This window comes from Camelus bactrianus, chromosome 23 (assembly GCF_048773025.1).
Source record: "Camelus bactrianus isolate YW-2024 breed Bactrian camel chromosome 23, ASM4877302v1, whole genome shotgun sequence".
NCBI lineage: Eukaryota > Metazoa > Chordata > Mammalia > Artiodactyla > Camelidae > Camelus > Camelus bactrianus.
Window position 1 is genome coordinate 16,455,709 of NC_133561.1, and position 19,290 is coordinate 16,474,998.

Here is a 19,290-nt window from a genome sequence, read left to right on the forward strand (position 1 = left end):
CAACTCAACAACAAAAAGTCAAATAACCTAATTTTTAAATAGGAAGATATTTAATAGACATTTCTCCAAAGATATATACAAATGGGCAACAAGCATATGAAAAAGTGCTCAACATCACTAATTATCAGGAAATCATCTCTCACCCATTAGGATGGCTACGCTACTATTAAAAAAGAAAAGAAAAGATCAAGTACTGACAAGGATGTGGAGAAATTGGAACCCTGTTAGTGGGATTGTAAAATGGGGAAATTTTTATGGAAAACTAGGAGGCTCCTCAAAAAGTTAAAAATACAACTGCTATTTGATCCAATAATCCCATGTCTGGTTATATATCCAAAAGAATTGAAAGCACAGTCTTAGAGAAAGAGCTGCACACCTATATTTATAGCAGCACTATTCACAATATCCAGTAGGTAGAAGCAACCCAAGTGTCCATTGATGGTTGAATGTATAAAGAAAATGTAGTATATACATACAATGAAATCCTACTCCGTTAAGGTGGAAATAAGGAAATTCAGTCACATGGGTGAAACTTGATGACATTATGCTAAGTAAAATAAGCCAGTCACTGAAAGACAAATGCTGTATTCCACTTACATAAAGTGTCTAAAGAAGTCAAATTGATAGAAACAAAAATAGAATGGTGGTTACCAGGGGCTAGGGGGGAAAGGATGTTTAAGGTGCAGAATTTCAGATTTGCAGAAAAAGTTTTGGATATCTGTTTCACAACAACATGAATTACACTTAACACTATTGAACTTAATAAATAAATTTTATATTTTTTGTTTTACCACAGTTTAAAAATTACCTTTTATGTAATTTTTTGTATAAGATGGCTTTTCCCTCAATAACAAATATTTATTAAGCGTCTACTTTGTAATAAGTAACTAAAAGTAAAGGGTATATCTCTTCTAATGTGATCACTTTTCCTTTTTTATTAGGCTTATATGAAATCTATAGAAATGGACATCTTCAGTGGGTGTCGGATTCCAGGTGGAAGCAGTGCCAGTATCTCAGCAGTAAACTAGAGCCATTTTCTCTTCTATGCAAATCCCTTTTATCAAATGAATCACAATGGAATGCTTTTAAAAACAGCAAAGCTGTATATTTTCTGATGAGCACACCTTTCACTTCAGAAGATGCTTCGTTGGAGGAAAGTAAGACATCACCAGAGGAAAGTAAGGAAGTATTCAGTGTCTTAATCCAGCTTAATTACCTACATGATTAGATAGATTATCAATTTATAAATGTATTTCAGTGTCGTATGTTACGAAAAAATTGAAAGGAGGAACATAATTATGTTATCAACCCATCTAGTGTCATCTAATGTAATCCTCATGATAGTCTTGTGAAATTATTATTATGAACATCATTGTTGTTGATGAAGAACTCTGATAAGAGATCAAAATTTCAGAGAGATGATATATACCACACTAGTTCCATTACACCAGACTACTTTGAACCTTGAATCTGAACTAGTGTATACGTACATAACAGATGTATATTTTGTATAACAGATATGGGTTTCATACATTGTTTTAAGTAACAGATACATGTTTTTAAAATTGCACAGGAAGTAGAACTTACTTTAAATGACTTGTTATTTTTAGCACAGCTTTTCCTTTCTGTTTCTTCACTTTGAACTCTCTTCCTTGTTTCATCCCTGTTCAGGATTCAACCTAATTTGCTTCCTTCCACATTTTTCTCCATTTTGCTGCCAGATTTTTGCCGCAATATATGGTTATATTGTGCAAAAACATAAACATCCTTACACATTTTTTTTTTTGCTTTTATTTCTCTGCAATAGCCAGAAATGCAATTTCTAGGTCAAAAGTATCTTATTTTTGTGTAAATAGTTGCTTCCAGGCTGCTTTCTTAAAAGTTCGTGGTAACTTATATTGCCACCAGCAATATGTGAGTGCTCCATTTCTAAAAGGAGTGTTGACTCTTTTCAACTTTTGCCAATCTGAAAAGCTTAAGGTACTTTAATTTGAATTCCCCTGTCTACGGGCATGTTTAAGTACCTTTTCAGATGTTTGTTGACCATTTGGATTTGCCCATTCATGTACTTTGCCCATATTATTAATCTCTTTTTTGTCCATTCGAAAAAATCCTAATAGTATAATAGATAATTAACTTTTTGTCTTGTTAAAAGTATTAAACTGTTCATTCAAGTATTCTTCAAAATCTGTCACTGTCTATTGGGTTTGTTTATAGCATCTGTGCCATATAAATGTTTATGTTTGTATAGTTAATTATGTCTCTTTTTTTCTTTTATAGTTTTTTGATTTCCAGTTCTGATTAAGAAGTTCTCTTCCCCCAGAGTTTTCTCTCTGGGTCATTGTTGTTTTATTTTGTTGCACCTGCATTATCTTGAATTCATTACTTATTATACTGTAAGATGAGTCAGTATCACTTATTTAAAGGAAATCTTTACCGACTCTTTGTAAAGTGAAGATCTTTTTACTTTGTAAATAACCCCAGATTTTTCCATTTGTAACTAGATTTTCATGTTTTGTGGACTTTTTTAAGGATCAACAAGTCTATCTTAGCTATTTCTATAATCTAAGTTGTATTTAAAATTAGACACTGGGCAAATACCATAGAAATATAAGGTAAAAATGATAGCTCTATATGGGATAGCTGGAAATGAAAACTAGGTTTCCCACCTTGCAAAAACATATGCTCTGGTAGGATTCTGTTGCAGGGGTAAGAGGGGTCAGCATTTAAAAATATGTGTGTATAATATTCAATCTTTCAGAAATGTGAGAATTTTTTACACTTGCATTTGATTCTCACTTTTTCTATCTGTATAGGTAGATTATGAACAGAATCTCTAACCTCTAGAGTTGCCAGTTTATAAATATCACATAATCAGGAGTAGGTTGTAAAGTATTAGCTTTGCCCTTTGCTTCTCATTTCTTTTCCATCAGCTCTCCATCATCTTGTTCTAGTACTTATTTATCAACCACTTCACCAGGGCCACATGGAAACTTAAATTTACCTAAAGGTCTACCTCTTTTGCGATATTAAGGACAGTTAGTGATGCCTCAAATCTTACAGAAATAAAGCTCATTTTAAAAGAAGTCAGCCATGTTTAAAAAATAAAATCCTGACAATTTTATAGCAAAAACTTTCATATTGTGTTATCTTTTAGTGATCCAAAGTGTTTGATTGCTAATCTGAGTTTCTCTAAATTATATCTAGCTCTATTTTTTAATGAAAATGAAGAAATATGTAGTCCTGTAAATTTTCCCTGGGAGAAACTCACTCCATTTCAAAGACTTATTTTGGTAAGATGTGCTGTAAGAAAATACTGATGTTCTAATGTTTTGAGTGGTTTATCAGTAACTTAAACTCCTCAGATTTTAAAATTTAAAATTTTATAAGCAAAATACATAGATTTTACAAGGTAACATTTAGTGAACTTTAATGTTAGAGGGGAGCACTTACATTCCATTTTAATTTTCTTTTATGTGGAAGGAGTCCCATTAGAGCAATATATTACTGGCATTTTCCACCCCCTTATTCACTCCTCCCTTGGAAGGAGGTAGGACTTGTAATATGGGTAAATTTGAGTTTATGGCTCTGCAAAAAGCATTGTTTCTGCTCTGCTTCTTAATGCCATACATTGTACAGGAACATACCTGGCTCTTTGGGGAAAGCCAATGGCTGACTAGCACTGCTTGTGACAGGTAAGACTGTCTAATTCTGCAGTTTAGTATCAGGAAGCACACTCACCTAAACTACATACACCACCTTGGCCTTTATTGCTAGGAAAGGTGATATTTTGCCTGACTCCCCTGTTTGTCAGTTGCTTCAGAATCTGGCTCTCTGGTTGGTGGGATGTGAATGGGTGTCATTTATGAGCGCTTAAAACATCAAAAGCTTAGCATGTGCTAAGCAGTTTTCATACATTATTTCATTTAATCCCCATAATAATCTTAGAGGCTAGGCACGATCCCCCCCCCCTTTTTTTTTTACAGAATAGAAAGCCAAGGCTTAGAAATTGCCAGTTTGTCTATTCACCTCTCTCCATTGCTATAGCCTACTAGACAGAAAAGAGGAAGGAAAGATGACAATGAAGGGATATGGATGTGGGGACGTTTTTCAGAATTATTTGTAGCTGTTTAGATAAGAGCTAGTAAAATTGAATTCAGTAGAACCTCATTTCTTCAATTTTACATTTCTCTCTCACCCCACCCCCAAAAAAGTCCTTGGAGTTAAAAACTACAAATGTGGAGAAATTTGATACATGCTTGATTGATCAATAAAGTAAAGGAAGAGCAGACAGCATGATGGTGACAAAGGATGATGATCACATTTGGGAGGCAGATTCTCAGCAGTGATGGTGTCAGGGGACCACATCTAGTCATGTTTCACTTGGCTGATTGTCACACTTTCATTAGTTGGATATACTGACTGAACTCTGCTGTTAGACCCCAGATTCTTTGTGTGCTGCCAATTTTCATCTTTAAAAATATATATATAAAAATTTAAGATTAATTTTTCCAAAGAGTAACAGAAAACAACAGAATTCAACACAATGATTAAAGGTGTTATGTTAAACATGTGATATTGCCAATATTTGACCATTACCCATGCTTCAACCTAGTATATCACACAGACCCCCTGACACACATAGTTTCGGCTTTGCCTTAACTGATGCTGAAAATGCATCAGGACAGAATTTACGCTCGTTCTGTAAAACAAAACAAAACAAAACAAAAAAACAGCATGAAAGTGACTTGTATAGAACGATTGTCATGGAAAATGTCTTTCTTCTGAAATTTGCAATGATTTCCAATAGGCCCTGAATCTCTGCTTACTACATGTATACTGTTTGCAAAATCTTTTAGACCCTTTAAAGTTCTTTTCAGATGTGTACTCAGTTTACTTAAATACATGAATATTGTGTTGTATATTTTCATCTTATTAACGGAAAAGTTAGTACTCTTCTGGTTATGTTATCCTGGATTTTCATCACTCAACACCATGGGGTTTTCTTGCTCTAGATGTGTACAGCAGAGCAGGAAGACACCCAGGGGAAAGGTCTCTTTTTGCAAAACCAGGGACCATAACTTGGATTTTTACATTCCCAGTGAGGTCTCAGTCAGAGTGTAAACGGTAGAGGCCCAGCATTGCCCTGTCATTTAGAAAGGACTGTATGAGGGTCAAGGGCAGTGGTGGCAGTTTTCCCACCACACAGGAACTCTCTCCTATTAAATTTTCCCAACATAAGGAACACCATAAATCTCCAGCTGGCAACCTAGATAATGATTACTCCTTAGCTTTGCTTCATCTTACCATTGGGAATATTCCCTTGGGTGGTTTTTAAAGTTAACCGTGTCTTTCATGGTGTCTTTCTTAGATAAAAATTCTTAGACCAGAACATTTGAAGAATTCAGTGAAAAAGTTTGTAACTGAAAAAATGGGGAATGAATATATTTGCAGAACTGGAATTAATTTGAAAGAATCATATAAAGAATCCAACGCCAGAACTCCACTGATACTTATTCACTCCCATGGTGAGCTACTTGTGAACAGTTAAGATGATGTTATGATATTCATCAAAAGTGTACAGAAGTAGATTCTGTGTTAGGTTATTCTATATTTAAAATATTTTCTTATTTAAATATTTAATGAAAGGGACCAATTAAAACTTTAAACTATAGTCAGAATGAATCTTTCAAACAGACTCACAGATATAGAGAACAAACTAGAGATTACCAGTAGAGGGAGGGAAAGGGATTAAGAATACAAACTACTATGTATAAAATAAATAAACTACAAGGATATATAGTACAACACAGGGAATACAGCCACTATTTTACAGCAACTATAAATGGAGTATAGCCTTTAAAAATTGTGAATCACTATGTTGTACACCTGAAATTTATATACATCATTATTGTACATCAACTAAACCTCAGTTTAAGGAAGAAAGAAAAGAAAGAAAGCCGTAGCACATTAAAAAAAAAAAAAAAAAGAATGAATCTTTCTAAAAATGTAAAAGAACAGAGAGTAATAAGATGTCCTGGATTCACAAATATGGGAAAATTTATCAGTGTTAATTTTCTGTGCAGAAAATGCGTCCCAAACATGCTTTATTGATATGAAAGTTGGGACTGCCCTTGCATTTATTAACAATTTTAATTCACATTGACTCATGAAAATAAGTTCATTTGTCTTGTCATTTTCAAGTTTTTTGATTCTATTAGGCAAAACCTTGTTCAAAGTACCTCCATATGGAGGCTTTCTCACTTGGAACTTCTCCATGTAAAGCAGCTGGTTATAGGCCTGACACTCATAATGGGTGTGTCCATTTCTTGAAGACTTAGCCCAAGATGGCAGCTAGGGCTCTAGCCATCACATCCATCTTCTGAACAACAGAATGGAAGATAACACATTTAACAAACTTTGCTGCCAAAGCTTATTCACAGAACTTAAAATGCTCATACCACCTGCAAGAGAGGCAAAAAGTGAAGTATTTTAGCTCAGTGCATGGAGTAACACCGGAGTTGCTACAGAAGAGGAAGGGACAAGTAAATGTTGGGGTAAATAACCAGCAATCATTGCTGCAGGTAGATATTATTATCCCTATATTTTAGAAAACCTAAGTCACCCCGTTAGAAAGTGGCAGAGCCAAAATTTGAACTCTGGCTTCTAATTTCATAGACTAGATTTTCTACTGTGTCTACACCTTCTTCCACCACTAGTCAATAAATGCTCGATTGCATTTTTTAGAAGGGGATTAAATGAATTTACAACTGTATGCACCTTTCCACATTGTTTTACAGGGATCGACCTCACCAATACTCTCCTGAGATTTGCACAAGAGTTGAAAGGAACAACACATCATGTAACCATGATTTCTCTGGGTCATGGCCAGACAGCTAAAGCAGAAGACCTCATTGTTAAGGCCCTAACCAAAATTGAACAATGGGTCTTCCTCCAGAACTGCCATCTTGCAGCATCATTTATGCCAAGACTTTGCACTATTGTAGAATCGTAAGACTTTTACATTTATTTTTAAGGGATCAGATTATTATCAAAACAATGAAGTAAAACTAGAAAGGTGATGTACACTGTGCTTGAACAATGATAATATAATGTGTTGGGCCACTCAGAAGAAACTTAAGCTGTCTTATGCAGGTTCTTCTTTCTCCAAGAATGTGAAAACTACACAGAATATATTGGTTTTTATTAAGAAAAAAGGTCTCTTTAGTTTTTACTTTCCATCTTGTTAATCACTTTCTTTCTCTCCTTCTCAAACTCTCAATAGATATGCATGTATACGTACACACATATATACAGATGTACAGCTCTATAACGTAGTTTTTAATATCCTATGTGATTCCAAATAGCAGAATATAATACCTCATATTCATACTTTCAGTGATGGTTTACTTTATGGCCTAGATTTAGTACTTATTCTGATGTACTGCAGCTCAGCCCCTTTTCTAGGCTTTACTCAGACAAAAATTTCCATAGGTTCAGCCTTCTTGTTTGCAGTAGAAGTGTTTGGAAGTTGAATACAACTCTGAGTTTAAAATTGGCACCATGTTGAATTAGTAATGTTTTAACCAGTTACATTCTATAGTTCTTTTTCTCCAGCCTTGCAGTCCTGTCTGTTCTACTGTGTATGGCCAATATTGTACTGTGAAAGCATTTAAATGAGAGTCTCCTCTTCTTCATCCAGTTATTCTTGTGTTGTGAGCACCCACAAGGAAACTATAAAACCAAAATGCAACTTACTGACTTAAATTCCTAAAAACTTTACTAATATCATTCTATTCTCAGACTGTTATCCTTTTAACAGTTTAAAAACTATTTATTTTTTTTTCCACATTTATTTCATCACTTGAGTCAGAAGATGAAGATTACTTAATTATTTGATTTCAATAGATGTAAACAGTGGGATATGGTATAATAATTTCTACCAGGTTTTTCTTTCATTATTCATTCAGAAAATATTTATAGGGAACCTACTATTGGCCAAAAATCATTCTAGAGACTAAGGACAGAGCATGGACCAGACAGACATTATATCAGCCTTCGAAAAGTATATTAAGATATAGAGAAACAACAGAATGGCAGGTAGCAGTGTGTCAGTTTTAAAAAGAAATTAGAGAAATGTTTTTCAGAACAGAATTTCAAAGGCTTAAGAAGAGTAATTAACAATATAAAAAGACATTAATCAGAGAATGATTAAGGGAATTCATACTTCTTTATTAAATCAAGCCTTTAAATACTTACTACTATCACCCTAGCAGCCCACACTGAAAGAGGAAAATGTGGGGAAAAAAATCTTAAATTTAGGAGTTAAAAAAAATATGTTCACAATACATTGATAAGAGGAAAAATAACAGGCTACAAACAGTATGTACAGTATAATATTTTTATTTTTAAAATGAGAGAAAGACAAAGATGTAGAAGGAGGAGGAAAAAAGAGAAAAGTATGTTTATACCTGTTTCATGGAATTTCAGATTATATTTTTGTTTTCCTATTTAATTTTTTGTTTGGGGTTTTTGTTTTTGCTGTTTTGTTTTGTTTTTTTAATTAAAAAAAATAATTTGCAGAAAAATAGGAATGGTACAGAAACTCTCCTATACCTCTTATCTCTACATCCTGATTGTTAACATTTGCCCTATCACTTCTCCCATATGTACATCAATATATATGTCATTTTTTCTGAATCAGTTGAAAGTTAATTGCAGACATGATGCCACTTGACCCCTAAATACTGCAGCATATGTACTGAATATCTAATCAGTAGAACTTAGTCATGTCTAGCCTATTGTCCCAATAATATCTTTTGTTGCAAATGAAGAAAAAAGTCCTGCTCCAAGTTCCAATTAAAAATTCCTCATTGCATTCAATGGTCATGTCTCTTATATCTCCTTCGTTCTAGAATAGTCCCTCAGTCTGTCTTTGTCTTCCATGACTTTGGTGTTTTTTGAAAAGTATAAACCAGTTATTTTGTAAAGTGTTCATCAATTTGGGTTTGTTATTCTCTCATCATTAGATTAAGGTTATGCAATATTGCAGGAAAACCACAGAAGTGATGTTGTATCCTTCTTGGTACATCACAGCAAGAGCACATGATGTCAGTTGGTCCCATTTACTGATGATACTGTATTAATTTTGATCATTTAATTAAAGTGGTAGCTACCACCTTTAGGGACTCTCAGATCATCTTAAATTTTCATGCACTGCTTTTAACATCCATTGATAATTTTTAGCTGAATTATTACTATGCTATTTTCCACATGGTAACTTTCTAATGCCACAATTCCTTCTAAATGTATTAAATTATATTCTACTATAAGGAGATTTTCCTTCTCCCCTACTTATTTATTCATTTGTTTATTTATATCAGTATGGACTCATGGATTTCTATTTTCGTCAATGGATTATAATCTGTAATCGTCATTGTTTGTTTTGTTGTTCAATTGTCCCACATTTGACCAGTGGAACTCTTCATTTTGTTCTTAATTTGTCATTTTTTCTAGGTTTTTTGCAATGAGTATATCACTTTTGTACTTGAGGAAAAATTACTATTTCAAAAATGAGAATTAATTGGTCTTATGCAAATTCTTGTGTAACATGAAAGTTCATATAATTTGATTATTAAAATGATTTCTAAGGCCACTTCAAACATTGAAATCCTAAGAGTCTTAGAACATGTTGGTGTGGTTTAAATTTTTCACATCAAAATGTCTATAAACTTTTTATTTTGCAGATTTTATAGTCCAGATGTGACGATAGACCCTGAGTTTAGGCTGTGGTTAAGCTCAAAATCAGATAGTTCTTTCCCAATTCCTGTTCTTCAAAAGAGTTTAAAGGTAAGGACAAGGTATAACAGATTTTAATATTGGCTGAGAAACACTGAATGTAAATTATCTCATATTCGTAATTCTGAATTAAGAAGAGAGTGCTAATTCTAGTATGTTAAATTTCTGCTATGCTCAGCTCTAGACTGTGGACCAGGGAGGATGTGATAGACAAGAGCCCTGCTTTCACGTGATTCACAGTTTAGATATTTGTTTTCTCCAACAAGGATGCTTAGGCTTCCAACTCTTATAAAACAGAATATAGAATTTGTGTCCTTTCCTTGCCGGTTGCTTCTCTGGCCTCTTCCTATCTCTAGTCCCCCTATTTCACAGTTTGTTATTCATTCTCTGAAAAGGGTCTGGCAGAAAGCAGGTTGAAACTACTGACTAAAAAGTCCTAATTAAGTATTATCTGTGACTTCTACTCATATCCAACATTGAGTTTGAATAAATACTAAGACTAGGTCAATTCTGTTAAACAGGTGTCCAGTTGACCAAAAGATGGAGTCCTAATAGCAAAGAAACCTGACCAGTGGGCAGAATGCTGTGCCTGGATATGTGAGCACATGCACACTTCCAACTTTAATAGGACTGGGGCGAGGAAGTTGGGTGGATTCCTGATAGAGTTCCAATGCAGCCTGAGAATAAATCAGATTTACTCTTAGGAAACAAAGAAACTTCTCCGTATTACACTGATCCCCAGCTCTTCCCAGACTCCTGGGTATATTTACCCAAGCCCACAGAACTGAGCCGCTTCCCAACAACCCTGCTCTTGGAGAAGACAGCACGTGGACTGGAGAAATCCACAACCCTTAGCCTGAGACTCAGTATATTCCATTTACCTGCCAGGGTCAGGCAGATTATGATCTGATACAGCCTGTTATCTCTGGCCAGGAGTGGGGGATTTGGGAGGTGGAAGTGCTGGGGACAGAGGAGTAAAGGGTGGCAGAAGGACAGAGATAGAGCTTCAAGGAACACTTTATCTTAAGTAGGTCCATTACCTTAATTCTACTTTAAATCTCCATCAGTGTAAGCATTTTTAATATGGTTGCAATGAGTACATACAGAAAACTTTATGGAATTTTTCATATACTATCATCTATACAGATAGAGATAATAATGTTCTTAATATATAAGTAAGAAATCTACAAATACTTAAGGAAAACACTAATACCTCATTAAAAATGGGCAAAAAACACAAACGGTCAGTATACATGAAAAACTGACAGTTCAGCCTCTGAATATCAGAAAAATGCAAATCAAAACAATGAGATACATTTGATAGCCCATCAAATGTGCAAAGATTAAAAATAGTTATAATATTAACTATATCATATGTTAAGGGTATTATGAAATAACCACTCTCACAAACAGCTGATAAGGTAATCTCAGAAAGATATTAATCCAGAAAGGAAGATAATTTTGCAATATATATGAGAGAAGTCTTTTAAAGTTTCATACATTTTGATCAAATGGTCCACTTCTAGGAAAAGGCCAAATAAATTATATTTGTATGATGAAATAGTATGTTGCAACTTAAAATCAATTCTAAAGGAATATTTAATGATATGAGAACATAAAATGACCATAGTAAAAAGCATAATGAAAAACATGACATGTAATGTGATATAAATTTTATAAAAGAAAATAAACAGAAGACAAATATTATATAGAAACAAATATAGCCAACTGTCATCTATAGTTACCTCTAGGTGGCATGTTGTTTGTGATTTTTAAATATTCTAAAAATATTTTATATTGTTATATTTTAATAGTATACATTTGTTAATATTTTTGTTTTCTATTTCTTATATTTTCCTATTTATATTTCATGGGTTTTTGTAAAATTCTTACAACAAGCATGTATGAAAAAATAGACATGCTTATATACAAAGATAGACATTGTAACAATATATATCCAAGTTCTTACCTTCAAGGAGCCCACAGACTAGTGGAGAAATGAGAAATGTAAGCAAGTGTTTCCAGCATACAGTACTGTGTGACACATGGGATGACAGAGACAAGACAGGCAGGAAAGGCTTCATCCAAGAGGAGATATTTGAGGAAACTTGAAAGATGACTAGGAAACAGTGGGCTAACATAATACGCTCAAGATTATTACAAAGCTCTCATGAGTTGGCTACAGCATTTTTTATGCTCAAATAAGCACAAGTTGATACTGAAAAGAAGATTTTGCAATATTGTCAAAATAATGGACATTGTTGAAGGTGAGGGATGGGTACATGGAGTTGACTGTATGACTGTCTCTGCTTCAGAGTGTATTAGGAAAAAATCAGTTCAGATTTTTAACAGACTCAACTGCCAGAGTGAGTAAATCACTTCCGTACAAATATGACCCAAACATTATCATTCCTCATTTTTAAAAAGAGAGAGAGAGAGATAAAAGAGACGGGAAAGGAAAATCAAGGACATGGCATGAACCTGCTTTTCAAATATTAGTAACTTTCTTCCCCAAGGCAATATTAATCGTATACACACACTTCTCCATCTCCCTCCCTCTCTCCTCTCTCTTTCCCTCTCCCTCTCTCCTTCCCTTCAGATAATAGTTCCTTAAGGTGTAGGGAGTAGGCAGATGTCTACTTTTAGAGACAGAAGCAGGAATTCTCAAAAGAATCAGAGGTAACAGTCAGGAAACAATGATCTGTGAATATTTTCTCATTTCTGCATAGTTAGGGCTTTCTGAGCAAAGACTGCTGGCAACCTTTGGGTCATTCTTGCACAGAGGCCGTGCTAATCTTTTCTGTATCCTTCCAGTTTTAGTATCTGTAGGGCCCAAGTGAACACAAAGGAACTTTGGGAGGTAAACATGCTCTGGAGGAAAGGAAACACCTCCTCTACCGTGCGCTTTTCAGAGCCACTTGCTCACATTCTGAGGGTGAGAGACCCAGAGAAACTTGTCTTTAATCCCTGGAGCCACTTGCTTACATTATAAGGGTAATAAAACTCAGAATTTACACTCCTGGGACTGTAAATATGTACAGAGACCTCCTTCTCTCTCCCACATTGGATCTATTTACATTCCAGAGCAGAAGTCTCGCTTTCTCTATCTCTGGAGGGGCTGCTATGCCAGCCATTCTATATAAGCTCCAAATGTCATCATTCAAGTCCCCCCCCCCTGTGGTACAAACCCCTCTGTACACACTCAGGAGACATCTGTGTCGCCCTGTGGGGAATCAGAGCATTGACAGGGGCAGTGGGTAGGGGCTGTGGTGCGGAGAGGGAGGACAGCATCCTCAGTCAATAAACCAGTCAGTCTGATCCCTCATCCAGAAATCTCATGTTCATGTACACACACACATATCATAGGTACATGTCTACACACATTTATACATGTCATATACACATATCCACACAACATGAGATACACACATATACATATGTATGTCTATGTATGTCTGTGTATGTAAACTGTGCAAGTCAGGAAATACTTCACACCCTTCACAGTTTCAGACTTAATAACCACACTCTAAAAAAAAAAAAGCCCTCCAAGTGATCCTCTCCCCATTTCGCCTCCTGTACTCCTGTACCTTCTCGCTTCAGGTTGTCCTAGTTAAGAAATCAAAGTGATTTTTAATGCAAGCAAAGCAAGTTAGTAAACACACTGAATTATTTGTTCTATTTTTTAATGTCACTGATAATTGGATACTTTTATTGGTTTCAGTAATTCTCTGTTTCCTGTAGTTTGGCGCCCCTCTATCTGCTGCCTTGCTGAGGCCTTGCAGCCCTGAGTTAACAGCCAGTCACCTGCCATTGAGAGTGCAGAGCACAGAACTCTTCACTGCCAAATTTTGCCCAGTGCTAGGCTTCCAGAGCAAACAGGGTGCTTTTAATGACAGTGTTGTACTTCTCATTTTAAAATATGAAGTGGAACAATAGGGAATCTGGTAAAATCCTTTCACAGAAGTTTTCAAATAGGAGAGGAATAATATAAGATTTTTGATTTGCCCTGAGTCTCCAAAAGTTACATTCTTAGCTAGTTAATTTGCCAGGGCTGTACAGAGAAGAGACCTCCTAGTCCTGGTGCCTGTATCTGTCCTCACCTGCTGTTTTTACTCTCATCTGTTTTAAAGATTGCAGTGGAAAATCCCCAGGGATTGAAAAGTAATTTACTTCAGACATTTGGATATAGTGGGAGTGGAGAGGTAACAGAAGAGATGTTTGAAAAACAAGACTGTGGACCGTGGTGGAAAAAACTTTTGTTCAGCTTATGTTTTTTCAATGCTCTGATCAATGAAAGAAAAATTTATGGAATATTGGGCTGGAACATTGCATACGCATTTAGTTCTTCAGACTTGGAGGTAAGTGTGATGCCTTAAACAATAACATCAAATAAGTAACAATAAGATACAGAGAATCTGCTTTGTGTCCACACAAATACTAAGGGTTTTTCACGGGTAAGATCATGAACTCTGTAACTAGGCAATAACAACTAGCTAACATTTAAACGCATGGACTTTAAAGCCCTCTTTTGTAGAATCAAATTGCAGCTCTACCGCTTATAGCTGTACAAGGATTTAATCTATTTGGGAAGCTAATTAACCTCTCTGGGTCTTAGTTTCCTTGGCCAAAAAGGAAAGGGGAGGGGAGGACAAATGTCAGTACCTATGCCAAAGGACATTATAAGAGGCAGACTAGTCAATATAGGGAAAGCGCTTAGAACAGCGCCTGACACATACAAATCACTACAAAAGCATTTGTTGTTTTTACTTATTCGTTTAAAACAAGAGAGATTACATTGACCCATTGTAGGAGGGGGGAACTTTAGCTTAAGGGTCTGTCTTTTCTTTATACAGAACCCTCCATTTGTGTTTAATATTGCAAGGTGTTTTCTTTATTGCTAAAGTAAACACATGGTAGCTCCTGCTTAAATTTTTCCCAGGTTAATTTTCTTGCAGTTGTGCTCTCGGTGCAGAACACTGCCTTGATCACGCAACTCATTATATGTTAGAGCAGATCCAAAAAAACTTTGAGGAAAATCTTGATTCAGCCTCTAGGTATCTACCTCCGAGACCCACTCTGGATGGGTACCCTTCCATCTCTCCTGTGTCTTCATTATGCTTTTCAGTCTCACAGGAGGCTGTCATGCTTACTGCAAGCTGCACTGCCTATCAGAGTATGTGCTTCTGCTCAGAACAAAACCAGCTGCACTCTGGGTGTTTGTCAAGGAATATGATCTCAAGCACACGTCTGTCCAAACCTTACTCAAAGCTTAAGCAAAAGACAGTATATTGGGGTGGGGAGGGGAATACTTGCACCATATATTAGACAAATGGTTAGTATGCTTATTATATGAAGATGTCATAAATTAATAAGAGAAATAAAAATGCCCCTATAGGCAAAGGACATGGATAGGCAATTCACAATATAAACACAAAAAGGCATATATTTACACTGTATGTTTATTTTATTATACTAAACCATCTGCAAGGGAAATAAGCAGCAGGACTGTGGATGGCCAGTTGATAGCAGGGTATTTTATCATGCAAAAAGCTTAGTGAATATCAGCAGCATCACAGAGCACAGGTCAGAATTCACAGGATGCTGCTCACCTTTGGCATTTTGCAGAGAGGCTTGTTTAAGCCAGAAGCAGCTGGTTAGATCACAACACTGCTCTCCAGAAGTACCCTTCCTCTCCTTTGCTCTTGCCTTTTATGTGGCAAATATGAGAGCATCCTTGCCAATGGGAAAGAAACAGACTGCTTGGGTGCCAAGATGTCTAAATTTTGGTGCCCGATGTTCAGAGAATTATCTAGAAATTCCAAATACTAGCACCTTGAAACTTTGTGGGAAACTGGATTTATGCACAACCCCTCTCATTAAGGAAGTGGGAACTTCTGGTTTAGTGGCAAGTTGAGTTTGGAAACAGCTCCTCCCACTGGGGGGAGTACCATGCCCAGCCAGCTCTCTGTCAGAACAACCTGGAGTTTCCTCAGGGACTGATGATCTTACTGGCGTGATCTACTAGCCCATAGGACTAAACATCAGTATGTCTTCTGCCAGATACAGGGCTACCACCACTGAAAACCACCCAAAACCTGGACCTGAGTCCCAGTGACATGTTGGTCATCCTTTTGCCTATTTCCAAATTTTGGAGTTTTTTATTTTTGTCTTAACAGCTCAATTTATGATTATAAATAATCTCCAAAGATTAATTGTTATCACAAAAAAGGGCTGGTACTATTGTGTTTTGGCATGAATCATTTACACATGTGTGGCAAGATGTGTTAATCAGCGCATAGGCTCTATGTGCCGTCATCAACAAATTGGAGCTGATTTTTTAACTTTAAAAAAAAGGGAGATAGATGAATTGAAGGAAAAAATGGTCATGGTTGAGAATTAATGGCTGGAAAAATCAAATAGAAGGAATCACTCAAAGCACAGGAAGAAAGTTACAATAAGATCAAAATCAGAAGGCAGAAATTGAGATGGTGTTTGAAGGGACACCTAACATTCAAATGATACAAATTCCTGAGGAGAAAATGGAATAGATGGAAAAACAAACTAGGAAGAAAGCTCTTTTATTTTCCCTGAACTGATGAAAGATTTGAGTTTACAGATTGAAAATCCTTACTAATTCAGACAGAGTTGTCATAAAGACATACATTTGAACATAAGCGGGAAAACTTCCTAACTCCAAGCTTTGAAGACAAGTCATCAAAGAACAGTGATGACATTTAGGCTTGTCATCTACGTCACTGGCTGGAAGATAGTGGAACATCTAGTGTATCTGAGAGAAGAAGCCTGCATGCCAAGAATCTTATTCCCAACCGAGATGTCATTTACCCCATCAGAGTAGAAGAAGGGCATTTGCATATCAGCAAGGACTAAGATAATAGATCATTCATGCTGTCTATCTGTGGGAAATGCTTGAGTAAGATCTATAACTGTGCACAAATATATCAGAACAAAGACCCAAAATAAAGGAAAATGAAAAGAAGTGGAAGTGGTGGAGATTAGTGTATTGTTAAGTCTTGCAGCACATTGTTAAACCTAAGTGGATAATAAACGGTAAGGGTGAGTGGTCTAAGTGCCAGATATAGATTAGTCAAGAAAAATTCCCTTAATAGTCTTAAGCTAAGAGTACTAAACTATCTCAACAAAACCTAGGCATTGGAGTCGAGGGGAGCATGTAGGTGAAGAGTAAAGAGGGGAGTTTAAAAAAAAATAAAGCAGAGAGTAAAAGACTTCCAAAGTGTTTGAGAAAAGGAAAGAGAAGAGTAGGGAAGTAAAAGTTTTCCAGGGAAAACTCCACAGGAAAAATGTTCCACCTTATTACTGGCCTTAAGGTTAGAGAAGGCAGAGGAAGAAATGGGGAAATGGAACACTTTGATAGGGAAATAATTGATATCTTCTTTTCATTTGAAAAAAAAGAAATGTTATTTTAATATGAATTTAAGGGAAGGAAAGGTAACCTGTGATGGAAATAGTATAGTGTCTAAATTAACAAAGAAGAAAAAGGCAAATAAATAACAATTTGATCAAACTGTCAAAAACAAGAGGGAGTGAGAGAAACAACAAAGTAAAATAAATAAAAACATAAAGCAATATGAAAGGAATATGCTCAGTCTTTATAGTAAATGTAAATGGATTGCATTCGCTCATTAAAGACACAAATATTAAATTGGGTTACAAAGCAAAATTCAACTATATGCAATTTATATGAAAAATACACTAAGGAAAAAGGTTGAAACTACCAAGAAAATAAAAACAGGAAAAAAGCAGGAATGGTAATATTAATATCAGACAAGATGAAATTTAAGCTGAAAAAGCACCAACTAATAGAGAAACAATTTATGAAGATGTAACAGTTATGAAAATAGTTTAACTTTTATAGTGCCTCCTCTCAGGCTTAGTTTTAAGTACTTTATGAATTAATTAACTTAAATCTCACAACATCCCTATAAAGAAAATGTTCCAGTATGTAAATTGACCAGTTTCATGGACCAGTATATAAAAAGACCCTCATTTTACAATTGAAGTACAGAGAGGTTAAGCAATTTGCCTAATGATTAAGCAGAGCAGACACGATTCAGTGACAGGTGATCTAGTTTTAGAGTTTGTGCTCTCAACCATTTCATTGTATGGTCTCTATATTTATCAGGCAATAGCATCCTGTAGCACATTATACATGTATGTATGTCTGTAGAGACACGTGTACACATGTACATATACATTATATAAATATATGTACATATATGATTACTATGGAAAATTTCAGTGAAACTCTTTCAGAATTAGATATCTCTAAAAAGCAAAATAAGACAAAGAATAGTATAATATAATCAATAAACTTGATTAACAGATGTATATAGAACCTAACATCCCTCCAGTAGATAGTACATATTTTTTCATATTGCTAAGGAACTGTTAGAAAACTCAATCATAAACATGGCCACAAAGAAAAATATTTAATGATTTCATGGGCCACATTCTCCAGTCATAAACTAATAAATAATAAAAATTGAATCCAAAAAGTCTTAAGTTGGAATATAAGAAATATGCCTCTAGATAAGAATATTAAAAGGGAAGATAAAGATAATATTAAAAGGCAAATCACAAAATATCTCAAACACAGTGTAAATGAAACTACTTCATAACCAAAAATATTGTGAGAGACAAAAGCTATGCTCAGAAGAGAAAAACTACCTTAAATATTCATTATTAAAGAAGAAATACAAGAAATCAATATTCATCTTAAGAAATTAGAAAAAAACAAAAACTAAAACTAAATGTTAATTTTTAATATTAATGAAATACAAAAAAGTAGAAAGAAAAAATAAATAAATTGGTTTTTGATGAAACTAATAACATTTGAAAATCCAGATGAAGCCAATGATTTCCCAGAAAATATGAATTATCAAAATTGACTAAAAAAAAGTGGAAGTTTTTAATAAACCAATTGCCATAAGAAACACTGCAAACAACACCAGAATGAAATGGTTTCACAGCTTAGTTCACTCTGAACTTTAAAAAAAAACAGATATATTAATATTATTTAAATTATTCCAGACCTTAGAAAAAGATGGCAATCTCCTCACTCATTCTATGAAATCAACAGAATTTTAATATTACTATCTGGTAAGGATGAGATACATAAGAACGATAGGCTGATTTCACTTCAGACTTGATATAAAAATAAATTCCAGAATAGACTAAATTTTAAATGTCTTATAAAAAATAAAAATCTTTAAAAATAAATCTAGGAGCTTACAATTGTGGAGTTGGGGATAACTTAACCAAAATCGGAAATCCAGAACCCTAAAAGAACAGATATGCATATTTGATTAAAAAACTTTAAATGGCTAATGGTGACAAAATAAAGTCAAGAGACAAATCACAGATTTAGGATAATATTTGCAATGCAAATAATTGACAAAGAGTTAATAACTATAATATGCAAAGAGTTCTTACATACTAGCAAGAAAAAGACAA

At 34.9% G+C, this 19,290-nt stretch overlaps 1 protein-coding gene and 1 pseudogene across 1 annotated transcript in view; one reads left to right on the top strand and one right to left on the bottom strand.

Moving 5' to 3' along the window:
* DNAH14 (dynein axonemal heavy chain 14) overlaps positions 1-19,290 on the top strand; it is a 259,076-nt gene that overhangs the window by 204,879 nt on the left and 34,907 nt on the right. The window contains exons 72-77 of the mRNA XM_074351453.1: positions 942-1,178; positions 3,208-3,293; positions 5,372-5,528; positions 6,801-7,011; positions 9,747-9,849; positions 13,929-14,156. Coding sequence (XP_074207554.1) covers positions 942-1,178; positions 3,208-3,293; positions 5,372-5,528; positions 6,801-7,011; positions 9,747-9,849; positions 13,929-14,156 — 1,022 coding nt within the window. The remainder of the gene's footprint in view (positions 1-941; positions 1,179-3,207; positions 3,294-5,371; positions 5,529-6,800; positions 7,012-9,746; positions 9,850-13,928; positions 14,157-19,290) is intronic.
* LOC123614027 (U6 spliceosomal RNA) lies at positions 12,544-12,640 on the bottom strand (annotated as a pseudogene).